This window comes from Podarcis gaigeae, assembly GCF_964106915.1.
Source record: "Podarcis gaigeae genome assembly, chromosome: 15".
Classification (NCBI taxonomy): Eukaryota; Metazoa; Chordata; class Lepidosauria; order Squamata; family Lacertidae; genus Podarcis; species Podarcis gaigeae.
Genome location: NC_139692.1, coordinates 31,257,062 through 31,270,220, shown reverse-complemented (window position 1 = coordinate 31,270,220; position 13,159 = coordinate 31,257,062). Strand labels below are relative to the sequence as shown.

The 13,159-nt window shown below is 46.3% G+C and overlaps 1 protein-coding gene across 2 annotated transcripts in view; it reads right to left on the bottom strand.

The window, feature by feature from the left end:
* TMEM132E (transmembrane protein 132E) overlaps positions 1-13,159 on the bottom strand; it is a 121,679-nt gene that overhangs the window by 36,652 nt on the left and 71,868 nt on the right. The window contains exon 1 of one of the 2 annotated variants that reach the window (XM_083714384.1): positions 2,406-2,564. The exons of the other annotated variant lie outside the window; for it this stretch is intronic. Coding sequence (XP_083570510.1) covers positions 2,406-2,412 — 7 coding nt within the window. The 5' untranslated portion in view covers positions 2,413-2,564. Of the gene's footprint in view, positions 1-2,405; positions 2,565-13,159 lie in introns of those variants that run through there. 2 annotated transcript variants of the gene reach the window in all.

Here is a 13,159-nt window from a genome sequence, read left to right as displayed (position 1 = left end):
GAACAGAGAACCACGAGCCCAGCAGCAAGGAACCCCAACATTAAAGAGCCATCGGGAGATACACCCACTCCTCAATGCAGAACTGGCAAATTAACAGCAAAATTAAGAGGATGTATCAATGAACGTTTTTTGGAAGAACGGGTGCCTTTTTCGGACCACTTGAAGAAATATTATAGTACAATGACCTCGCGAGCAGGATTTGAGCTATGAGCAACAGAAGTAATTAGATTATAATATTGCGGTTGTGCTTTAATAGACAGATGATAGAGTGAAGAAACAACTCCATGGGAAACGGGGTGGAAAGTCGACAAAAATGTTGAGACTTAATAAAATACAATTGAAAAGAAAAGGCATTGGGAGAGAGACATGAGCAACCCCGTTAATGTTAACGGCTGGAATCGTGTTTGGGACAAGAGTCCTTTCCGATCATCCTCTGCAAGAACAAAGGGGGAAATGTGCCCCAAATAATGCACAGGTGGTAATCTACATCCTTCTTTGGTTAATAAATTTCACAAAAGAAGATAAGAAGAGTCTGCTGGGTCCAACCAATGGCCCATGCAGCCCAGCATCCTGTTCTCACAGTGGCCAACCAGATTCCCCTTATGGGGAGCCCACAAGCAGGATTTGAACGCAGGAGAGCTCTCCCCTCCTGTGGTTTCCAGCAACTGTGGAGGCACGGCACAGCTTCCATCAGCAGCCCTCTCAAACTCCATGAATTTGTCCAAGCCTCTTTTAAAACCACCCAAGGGGGTGGCCATCACTGCCTCCTGTGGGAGGGAGTTCTGTAGGCTAACTCTGCACTGAGAGGAGAAAGACTTTTTTTTGTCTGTCCTGAATCTTCCAACATTCAGCTTCATTGGATGCCCACGAGTTTTATTGTTATGATTCAGATCCACAGAGATGGCTGTATGTGTACAGTATGAAGCCCTCCTCTATCCAGCCCTGCTGCTCAGTCACTGCCAGCTCAGAAGATGGCTCCCTTCCCCCTTGGCTATTCAGACAGGCTGCTTCTGAACATGGAGGTTCTACTTCGCTAGCAAAGCTAATAGTCATGGACACACTTTGGGCAGAGCCACACAATACACTTAAAGCACGTTCAACACACATAATTTAATGCACAGGACTTCCCCACAAAACTCCTGGCACCTGCGGTTTCCCCCTCAAAGAGATATCACTCAGCTCACGTTACACTATCCGTTTAAAAACTGTATTGTTTACTGGTTTCAAAAAAGTCCTGGGCAGTTCTGAGCACACCCCACTAGTAAAATACAAAGAACAAATGGTTTGTGTATTGCCCTGGGAAACCTTTCAGTTGAAGAGCAGAATCATTATCCTCATCTTTTAATCTGATGATGGTAAAACTGTGCAAATTCAAGAGGACCCATTTTTATTCTGCAGGATCCAATTTTTACCCGGACTCCATGGAAAAAGCAAACTATTGTCGGGGTGTATCTTTGCTTTCTCTCTCTCTCTCTCTCTCTCTCTCTCTCTCTCTCTCTCTGAGGGGTGTGACCTGGGGGAAGGCAGGGCAGGAGAAGCAACCTGTGTCAATCTCCCCAAATTCCAAATTTGTGAATGGACAGCCCCTCCCCAATAAAAAAATGGTGCCCCCTGCTGGCTCTCTTCTGCAGTTTTGGCACCAAGCAAAGACGTGCTTAATTTTCTCAGGCCTTTTAATTCAATTTGCTCTGTTTTATCTTGGCTGGGATTGTATGGGGGTATTTTTTATGCTACTGCTATTGCTTTTTTATTGCTTCTTTTGTATGTTTTCAATTTGTTTTATTGTGCCCTGAAATTTTGTAAGCCATCCTGGGGATTTTATTGGACGGGGTATAAATCCCGAAAACAAAACAAGCAAACAAATGAATGAATGAATCATTTTCTTTTCTTTTCATTCTCCTGTTACGCCACGCAAGCCAACATCATACAGAAATCAGAGATCAGGCGAGACATCCCACCTATCGGCTTGCAATAGATGCCGCAACAATTAGGGTGTCACCCAAACCATGGTTGATGGACACAGATGAATTACATTCTTTGGGGGAAAGCAAGAAATATGGATCATTTTTAATGCAATGCTAGCCTTGATCTCCCTCTGTGAACTTTTCAAATCAGAAGTTGCCAACGCAGCGCCCACGGGCAGCAGAGTGCACATCTGTACCTTGTATGGTGCCTGCGAAAATCTCAATAAATATATCTTCAAAAATCTAGCATGCATGAGGGTCTTCCTTCTTGGTAAACTAACCCCTATCCTCATTTAATTCCCACAACAACCCGGTGAGGTAGTTTAAGCTGGCCCAAGGTCACCCAATGAGCTTCTCCAGCCAAGTGAGGTTTGAAACCCTGGTCTCTCAGCTCCTAGTCCAATACTCTAACCACTGCACCAGGCTGCCTCAACCACCTACATTTCATTGGAGATGAGGATGGGACACTCTGCCACTTTCTGAACAGAGGACAAAGGCAAAGAGCTGTTTTCCCCTGTGAGGAAGCACAGCAGTGGCTGGTGCAGGTGTCTTTTCCCAATAAACTGGGGCATTTCCACACTACTTGGCGAGCCTCTCTCTTTTTATGCTCTTTTAGAAGAAGCAGCCATCTTGTGTTACGCCCCACCTCAGGCAGCCATTTTGCATTATGCTCCACTCGCATGGCAGCCATTTTGGGGGAAGTGGCGCCCACAGGCCCCAAAGCATTGGCAGCCACTGCCACAAAGCAGATTTTCAACAATCTTTTCCCTCTACATACGAGAATGTTCAGGCAGCTCTTATTGCCTATCACAGTCTTCACCAACCTAGTTCTGTCCAGAGGTTGTCGGACTACAACTGCCGTCAATCCTAGATCATGGCCAATTGTCAGGGATGAGGGGACCTTTAGTCCAATAGTGTCTGAAGGCCGCCACTAAAGTGAGATCCGCAGATCTCAGGGCAGTATATCCTGCTACCGTATCTTTTCCAGGATTTCTGGTATCTCTTTGTAGGTTTTCTTAGTTTTCCATTGTAGGCTGTTATCTGTGGGATTTAGAGTTCCCTACTCTCTCTCTTTTTTTTAAAGAAGGTAACACATGACCCATTTTACTCCACATAAAACTACGACCGTGCACCCCAATTTTGTGACACTCTGCACAGAGAGTCTGGGTGGGAAGAGCTGTCAGGGGGCCAAATTTTAAAAGGTTCAGGTGGGAAAAGGCTGAGATACAGAGGTTTAAAGCCCAGCGGGGGTGTCTTTTCCAGCCTAAGGGCCTCATTTGCTTTTGGAGAGCCTTCTGGGGGCCACGTGCTAATAGTGGCCTGGGATAGAGGCAAAAGAAAGTGAAGCAACCCTTTGGAAAAGTCAAATCGATAACTCAGTCAATAAAGCATGAGTCTCTTAATCCCAGGGTGGTGGGTTCTAGCCCCACGCTGTTCAAAAAATTCCTGCATTGCAGGGGGTTGGACCAGATGATCTTATGGTCCCTTCCAACTCTATGATGCGCACCCCTATTGGGTTCTGAAATGATGGCAGAGAGAGGGGGCAAAATGTCTCACTGACTATCCAGGGGACAAGCTTGTTGGGCCTCTGTGGATCAACACATGAGAAACCAGGACTTCACCAGCTCCTTGCAGCAATGTCCAACCACGGGCTGCAGGTCATATCCTCCAGACACCCCCTTAAATAACATGAGATAAAGCAGAAATGGAGTGATCTCGCTGCTGCTGCCGCCCTCCCCTCCACAAGCAATCTGTGCATTGCCCCCACATGATCCAAAGCGCCCTGCAAAACTGCTTGCAATCTGTCTTGCAATTAGCATCTGGAAATTAAGGCACAGAGATTCCCAGCTTAGCCTGGTGTTAATAGGTAGACAGCTTTGCTGAGGGGGTGGGGGTGGGGGGAGGCAGGTGCAAGAGTTAAATCCGCAGAGAGTTGCCTGCCAGCCAGCTACAGAACAGTAGCTTTCAAAGCCCAGCGATTGCTCCCCTAAAGGAAGCCTGCTACGGGCTTGGGTAGAGGAAACAGAACCAAATTCTCCCATGGATCCTTACAGAAAAGATCCTACGAATTTCACAGAGACAGGATGGCTGCATCTCTCCATTTGGGTTAGAAACGCGGAATTAAACCCCCCCCCCCCCCGTGGGTCATCCAGTTCAAGCCCCTGCAATGCAGGGACCGCCGCTCCAGAATCCCTGGCAGGTGGCCATCCAAGCTCTGTTTCAAAACCATGCAGGTCAGTCGCAGAATCTCAGACTAACCTACCTCACAGGGTTGTTGTGAGGATAAAATGGGGAGGAAGAGACTGGTGTGTGTCACCTTAAGCTCCTTGGAGAGAAAGGTGGGATGCAAAGGCAATAAACAAAGATGTGGTACAGTCCATTCTGCCTCTCCAGGACTCTACCATCTCCTTCGGCTGTGTGCATCAATCCAGCATGTTCTCACAACCCCCCACCCCAAACCTCCCTTCTTCTCCCCCACCCCAATCTTTCCCTTCTCATCTGTGCGGTTTTATCTGACCCGTGCCAGCTCCGCTCTGCCTTCAGAGCCTGGCTGCAGCTCCTATCAATTTGTCTCAGCCTAATATCTCAGCGGAGAGTCGTAGCTAATGTCCAGATATTCTTGGCTCTTGTCGGAGCGACCACAAAAGGCCTCCCCGTTGCGACCACACTCTCCGCAGCATACTGAAGCCAGGAGTTATTTTGCGTCGTGCAGAGCAACAGAGCTATGAAGCAGGCTAGAGATGGCTGGCGCCCTGCCCAGTATGTGTGGGAGAGGCCCAGGGTCTCTCTCTCTCTCTCTCTCTCTTTCTGTGTGTGCGGCAAGAGGTCGTAATGAAAACGGGAGCTTGGTGGACACATAGTAAGCTCTGGGGTGGATTAGGGGTGCACTGTTTATGTAGCCAACAATCAGAAGAAGAGAATTTCTTGGAAGTACCGTATTTACTAATTCACACCTCCTTTTGGCCAAATTAGGGTGCACGTTAGATTTGATGGCACATTTACATTCGCCAGCGAATACTTTTTTGGTTTTTAAGGTTTGGAAAAATTGAGGTGTGCATTAGATTCGAAGGCGCATTAAATTCATGTAGATACAGTAATCAAATTATAGAGTGGATTTGCGTAAGTGGGGAGTTGCCTGTACTTACGTATGTTGCATTTATGTGTTTTTTATGCTGTAATTATTTATTTTTAATTTCATAAGCCACCTTGAGCATGTTTTCAACTGTGGAACTGCAGCATACAAATGAAACAACAACAACATTTATACCCCGCCCATCTGGCTGGGTTTCCTCAGCCACTCTGGGTGGCTTCCAGCACATACAAAAACATAATATGTATGTATGTATGTATGTATGTATGTATGTATGACAAACCTAGGTGATGACAAACCTAGACAGCAAAAGCAGAGACATCACCTTGCTGACAAAGGTCCGTATAGTTAAAGCTATGGTTTTCCCAGTAGTGATGTATGGAAGTGAGAGCTGGACCATAAAGAAGGCTGATCGCCGAAGAATTGATGCTTTTGAATTATGGTGCTGGAGGAGACTCTTGAGAGTCCCATGGACTGCAAGAAGATCAAACCTATCCATTCTTAAGGAAATCAGCCCTGAGTGCTCACTGGAAGGACAGATCCTGAAACTGAGGCTCCAGTACTTTTGCCACCTCATGAGAAGACTCCCTGGAAAAGACCCTGATGTTGGGAAAGATGGAGGGCACAAGGAGAAGGGGACGACAGAGGACGAGATGGTTGGACAGTGCTCTCGAAGCTACAAACATGAGTTTGACCAAACTGCGGGAGGCAGTGGAAGACAGGAGGGCCTGGCGTGCTCTGGTCCATGGGGTCACGAAGAGTCGGACACGACTAAACGACTAAACAACAAATGTATGTATGTATGCAAAACCCAGGACCAACTGTTCTCTTACAGTATATCCCTGCCTGATCACTGAGCTCTTAAGGGGAGTCCCTGTTACTGGTCCCCCATAACTCAGATCCATGCCTCAGTTCCGCCAGAAGCCATGCTGCATTGAGTACTGTGGCCCAAATTTTGCAGAACTCCCTTGCAGTTGAGGTGAGGCAGGCCCCCTCCCTTTGAACTTCCACCACCTCCTGAAGACTGTTTCACTCAAGAGGGTATTTTATTTTCACTTTGATTATACAGATATAACAGATTCTTATTTTTCCTGTTGTATCTTTGTAAACTGCTCAGAGGCCCTTGTAGTTAAGCAGTATATATATTGTTTTAATGGTAATAATAAATGTTCTGTCTGTAAGCACCCCATAACACGAGCAAAACAAAAACACACAGCATCATATCAAGTCCTTTGTGTTTCATTTCTTATTTTTTGCTTTTATGTAGAGGGGGTTCTATATTTATTTATGCATGCTTTCTATACATGCTTTTGAATTCTTATCAAACATGCATAATTCAGGCAATGGATTTGATGGTGTTTACACAAGAAGCTGTTAATGGCATTCCAATACTTAGATTATTTATGCACTTCAATATTATTATTTTGGAAGATATATATAGCACTATAGTGAGATGTGATAATTATTTACACCCACTCTTCAAACTGGCCTGTTTATATCTGTTTTTCAAATGCTCGAAGCTTTCCTTCTTTTTGACTACTATAGTGGAATGCCATAAAGCATAATGAAAGAAAGATGGAAATACTTTTAAAGGGGTTTAACGCATAATCAATAGAAGCAGCCCATCCTCTCATAGGAACATAGCAAGGTGCCTTATTGGTTTGTCTAGCTCAGTACTGTCCACACTGACTGGCAGCAGCTCTCCAAGGTTTCAGGCAAGGGAAGTCCAAGCCCTACCTGGGATCTTCTGCTCTAACCACTGATCACTACCACCATTAACTGCTACTATGGGATATAAATACAACAAATAAGCTCTTCTGTTTGCCTGCATAAGAAAGCTGGAGGAGCCAGCAAGGGGCAGAGGTCAACCTGGCATCCAGAGATCTCCACAGGGTCACAATTAGACCCACGCCAGTCACAAAACACACCTGGTGTCTGGGGAATTCCCAAAACTGCTGTCAAGGGCAGTTGTCTCCAGAATTTTGCCATATATTAAACTCTCTGTGGCAGCCATTTAACGTGATGCCATGCCCACTCGTGGCAGTCATTTTATACTGTACCAGGCCCAACCATGGCCAGCAATTTTGTCAGGTGCCATGCCTACCCAGGACAGCCATCTTGCGACTGGCACTCAGCTCTCTTCCTAAAACTCGAAGTGTGGCCCCTGGTTCAAAAGACGCTGTCTCAGCCCCAATCACTTTCTGTCAGGGCTGAATTTTAAGACTGCAGGCTCCTCCGCGGCAGGGATCTATGGTTGCAGTCAGGAATGGGATACCCCTTGTCCATAATAGGCCTAACCTTGCCTTGCATTAACATGTGTGATTGTGTGTGTCGGTCCTCTTGTGGCTCGGGGATCAAATCTCACCACACACACACTGGGGCCGAATGCAGCCTTTCGGAGCTATCTTTCTGGCCCTTGGGATTTCTCTAGGTCACACCTCTCTCCCTAAGCCACATATCATGTCTTCCTTGAGTGTTTTTGCCCAGCTACAAGGTCTCCTTCAACTCTGCCACTTCCCTGAATGGTGGAAAGAGAATGGAGGGGTGTACAGAGAAACCAGACTACGGTATCAAAGGTGAAATTCACATTCGTTGTTCCGCCTGTTTTTGCCTCTGCCCCCGAAAGTATTGCCCCCAAAGGGAGCGAGTCCCTTGGGCTGGAAGGGGCACCTCTACCCCCAAGGCAGCGGCAGAAATCCGGCGCCAGCCTTCCATCAATCCCGTGGAATACCCGGTAGCATGATAGCGTGTTTTCATTATTCCCGAGAGCCTGCTAGTAATTCAATTAAAAGCTTCAGAAGAAAGCAGCCCTCGACGCTACCTGTTTATATCGCAGCAAGCAGCCAGGAATTCTCAATAAACCATCTGAATACACTTGAAATTTATAGCCGTGATATACAGCTCCAGAGAAGAGATGGGAAAGCAACAATAGCAACAGGAAACTTTTGCTCAGATTTAAATAGATGAACTGGCCAGCAGTGAGTCAAGGCCATTTGTCCATCTGACCACTGTGGTGCCCTCCAAATGCGGTGGACTACAACTCCCATCATGCCCAGCTATTGCAGTGGATGATGGGAGTTGGAGTCCCCCCAAAAAAATCTATTTATTGTATTTATATCCCACTTTTTTCTCTGAGAAACTCAAGGTGGCATACATAGTTCTCCCCCTCCTCATTCAGTTCCCACAACAACCCTGTGAGGTAGGTTAGGCTGAGAGGCAGGGACTGGCCCAAGGTCACAACCAGTGAGCTTCCTGGCCAAGTGGGGATTCAAACCCTGGCCTACCAGGTCCCAGTCCAACCATTATGCCACACTAGCTCGATATGGAAGTCATCAAACTGGCTATCCCTGGTCTGCCGCTGTCCAGAGTCTCAGTAGGGAGGGGTGACTCTCTCTCAGAAAGATGCACACAGGGCATGGAGAAGGTGGACGGAGGGAAGTTTTTCTCCTTAACGCTAGAACTCATGGACATCCAATAAAGCTGAGAGAATCGAGACAGTTCTTCTTCATGCATAGTTACCGTAAACTATGGAACTCCCTGCCACAGGAGGCAGTGAGGCACCAGCTTGAACGACTTTAAAAGGGGATTAGCAAATTCATGGAGGAGGAGAAACTATCATCGGCTACTAGCCATGAGAGTTCTGCTGTGCCTTCACAGTCAAAGGTTGTATGCTTATGGATACTAGTTGCTGGAAACCACAGGAGGGGAGAGGGCTGTTCTTATGCTAAGATCCTGCTTGCTGGTTTCCCAGAAGAGGCATCTGGCTGGCCACTGTGAGAACAGGATGCTGGACTCGATGGGCCATCGGCCTGATCCGGCAGACTATCCTTGCATCCTTAGATGCCAAGGACTGAACTTGGAACTTCTGCAGGCAACACGATGCTCTGCAGCCGAGCTGCGGCGGCCCATTCACTGAGGCCACCGGATTGCGCCGGGTCTATGAATTATTCATCTCCATTACGCCCAGACTCGGGGACATTTTCCTCCGGCGCCTGTGAGATTAAAGAGCCCTCAGCTATCTCTGATCTCCTCCCCGCGACAGAGAGAGAGAGAACGTCGCCTCCGCGTCCCTGCTAAGCTTTCCGTTCGATTAGCTGAATCAATGGAATCCCCTCGGTGGTTTGTAAGTAAAGGCGCGGGGCCTCCTCCACAGGGTCGTGGGAAACCAAGAAAAGGAGAGGGAGAGGCGCCCTGCTGATCTTGCAGCTGCTGGAAAGCAGAACAGAAGTCGAAGCCGGTAGCTGTCTCTCCCCCTCTGTACCGGTTCATCTCCAGCCAAGCAGAGCCAAAGAGCCAATTTGGGAGGGGGGGAGCAATAACTGGCCGAGGGTTCCCCCCTCCCTGCTTGCATTTATATGGATGGATGGAGCCACTCCGGCTGAGTGTTTAAGGTTGAGCGATAAGCCCATTATGAGCAGGGCTAATGGCAGCGTGTGGGAAACCTTTGCGACATGGGCAAAGCGGTGTGATAATCAGATGCTCCACTCCGGCGCATGCCAGGGCCCATCCATCACCGGGAGGCTGCCACACGGCCTCATCCCGCCCCCTAAGTGAAGAGACACACACACACCCTTAACGTGTCAGCAACCCTCGGGCACTATCCACAAGAAGGTCTGAGATGGGAGAAAGGAGCTCTGCCACATACACAGGGTTGAAAGCAGCTTGGAGGTCACCAATGGTCATTAACCTGGATGACTTTAAATGAGGACTGGACAAAATCACGGAGGGCTATTGATTGGACTAAATGGGCCAGTGGTCTGAACCAGGAGGCTCTCCTGATTTCCTTATGGTGTCTTCACTGGACGGAGCAGTGTTTGAAATTAGTCAGGCGCCAGACATGTTTTGCAACTGGCGCAGGTCCAATTGCGACCACCTGGAGAGCTCCGGATGCCAAGGTAGCGACTGGGAAAAGCAAAATGTCACTTACAGAAGGATCTGAGATATTGCCCTTGAAGCTTGAAGGTGTTTTATTCTGGATTGCTTTATCTGACGTATTATAAAAACAAACAAAAATGGGGCCTAGACATCGAATTGTGGCGACCGTAACCCAGGTTTAAGGCACCAAACGCCAAAAACCCGGAAGTGAATGCTTCCACTTTTGAACACACCTCGGAAGTCAAACGGCTTTTGCAGTGCATTTTTCCATTGTCACCATTCACTCTTTGATTTTCGGTTTTCGAACATTTCAGAAGTCATAGAATCATAGAATCATAGAGTTGGAAGAGACCAAAAGGGCCATCGAGTCCAACCCCCTGCCAAGCAGGAAACACCATCAGAGCACTCCTGACATATGGTTGTCAAGCCTCTGCTTAAAGACCTCCAAAGAAGGAGACTCCACCACACTCCTTGGCAGAAAATTCCACTGTCGAACAGCTCTTACTGTCAGGAAGTTCTTCCTAATGTTTAGGTGGAATCTTCTTTCTTGTAGTTTGGAACCATTGCTCCGTGTCCACTTCTCTGGAGCAGCAGAAAACAACCTTTCTCCCTCCTCTATGTGACATCCTTTTATATATTTGAACATGGCTATCATATCACCCCTTAACCTCCTCTTCTCCAGGCTAAACATGCCCAGCTCCCTTTGCCGTTCCTCATAAGACATTGTTTCCAGGCCTTTGACCATTTTGGTTGCCCTCCTCTGGACACGTTCCAGTTTGTCAGTGTCCTTCTTGAACTGTGGTGCCCAGAACTGGACACAGTACTCCAGGTGAGGTCTGACCAGAGCAGAATACAATGGCACTATTACTTCCCTTGATCTAGATGCTATACTCCTATTGATGCAGCCCAGAATTGCAAAAGTCAAACAGACGTATGTTTGAAAACGGAGGTTCCACTGTATAGGAGTTTTTAAGACTGGTCCAGAGGTAGACAGCTGAGATGGTGAAGGAAAAACCTTATTGGCCTCTTCTTACATCGTTTCATTATAATTTTATTACTGATCATACACTGCCCTGGGAGCCTAGGAATTATCTTTAGAAGTAAACTGGGCTCAGCTGGATTTTTGTCGCTGGTGTAAAGTGGAACTCCTCAGGGGTCAATACGGGTTTTCTTCACCCCACCTCCAAAGTCAATTCCAGCTGGAAAACTTCTGCTAAGCATATGAATACACACACACAAACACACATACACCAGCCACTTGCTTCAGACCCTGCAGGTGAATCGGCCACTCAGAAAAATGTCCACCGCTGTTATAGATAATTCATTTCCTTTCTGTGTCAAACCCACCCCTAATCCCTATCCGAAGCCACTCTGGGCAAAACTGTAAGCAACAGACGCACTCTCCGTAATTGGATAGCAAAATTGCAACGTAATACATTTCAAGCGTACATGCTCTGCATCCATTTATTCCTACTTGAACTCATTCTTTGGAAGAAGCCGAGCTGGGTAACTGGGAGGTTTATTTGCCTGCACTGCTGCCTTTCAAGATTTCCGTCAGGCACGGCTTATGATGGATTTGCAAAAACTGTCCACCCAGCCAAGAGGACTGGAAACTTAATTCATGAGAAACAAAGCCAAGATTCTTAGGGTGGAGACCATCACATGGAGTATCAAAGTCCACACATGTGCAGAACTCTAGAATGCATAGTCATATGGTTGCTAGTGAATGGAAAGGCAATACAAAAAAGGGAGGTATGAGGAGGTCTGGGAAATAAGTTAATGAAAAATAAGTAATGGAAACTTTATGTGTTTTTTAATTATTTTTATTTTTGTATTTTTGTTATTATTTTTGTCTTTTTACTTTTTGATTTTTATTGTATTATTATTGAAAACCTTAATAAATATTCTTGAGGGGGGGGAAGGGAAGGCGCTCTGCACATCCTCAGAGGAAGATGGACCCTGCATTATTGCTTCAAATGCTTCAGAGTCCTGGTACCGAAAGCATGAATGCCATCTTCTAAGTGTGATTTCCATTTGAAAATTCATTAATTGCATTCCATTTCTTTCCCACCCACCACCCCTCAGATAAGTAAACAAATAAATCCCTGCAGGTGATCCACTTCCAACGATGCTCATATTGCAATTTAGGTGAAAATAGTTGGCAATTATAGAGATGTACAACGCACCAAGTCCTTCACACACTTGAGAAATGCTGCTAATCTCCTCTCGCCAATGTTCTTTTAAGACCCTTCAAAAGCTCTTGGAGAGAGACTCTCAAGATCAGCCTTTGATTTTGTTTCTTAGGCAAATGTCTGTTGAAATCCTATGCATTCAACATAATGGGACTTGCTTCCAGGACACTGGGAAATGTAGTTCTCCCTTGGTACCCAAATCCTCAGAAGGACATGGGCACCTTGGGAACTATACTTCTTTTGTTTTAAAATATTTTGCCACACTCTAGCTGAAAAGGTGCTCTGGGCAGCTTACACAGCTCAGTAGTGAGAGAGACCCTGCCTTCCATGCCCGTTTCAATTCTAAAAGGCACATCACACAAGGAAAAGGCAATGGGGAGGGAGGAAGAAAAAAACAGGCTCAGGCACCCATTCTTAAAATCACAGTCCTTATGACAATCTGCTGGGTTTTATTTCCCAGGGTTCCCAGAACCTGAGGCCCTGTTGGTGCAACATTTGTGGATCCAGGAAAGGAAGCAGATTGGGAAGAAAGATCACTTGATTCAAAGATGAGCTTCTAGGGCAAATAATACTCAATTCAAAATGCAGCCCAACACTGCAGGCAAGACAAACCTGGTATTCAGAAGCAAGTCGTTTCATCATCATTCATTTGTTTATCTATTTCATAAGATTTGCATACTGCTTGATTCTTAAAAAAAACCAAAAAACCTCAAAGCTGTTTTTGAAAAAAAAGTTTAAAAACATTATCAATAAGAAGAATTAATAGCAAATTGAATCTTTCAAAAACTTAAAGTAACAATAGAGTAAAAACAGAATTAAAACTCGCACCAACTTTCTAAGCATCTGGGTATTCTTGCCTAAACAAAAATGTTTTTAACAGGCACCAAAAGGAGTACAGTGAAGCCGCCTGCCTGATGTCAAGAGGCAGGGAGTTCCACAGTGTGGGTGCTGCCACACTTACAATGTGGCTCCTGTAACAGGGCCAGTTCTGCAGATTGAGGCAGTGGGGCATATGGGGGTAAGGCAATCTCACAGGT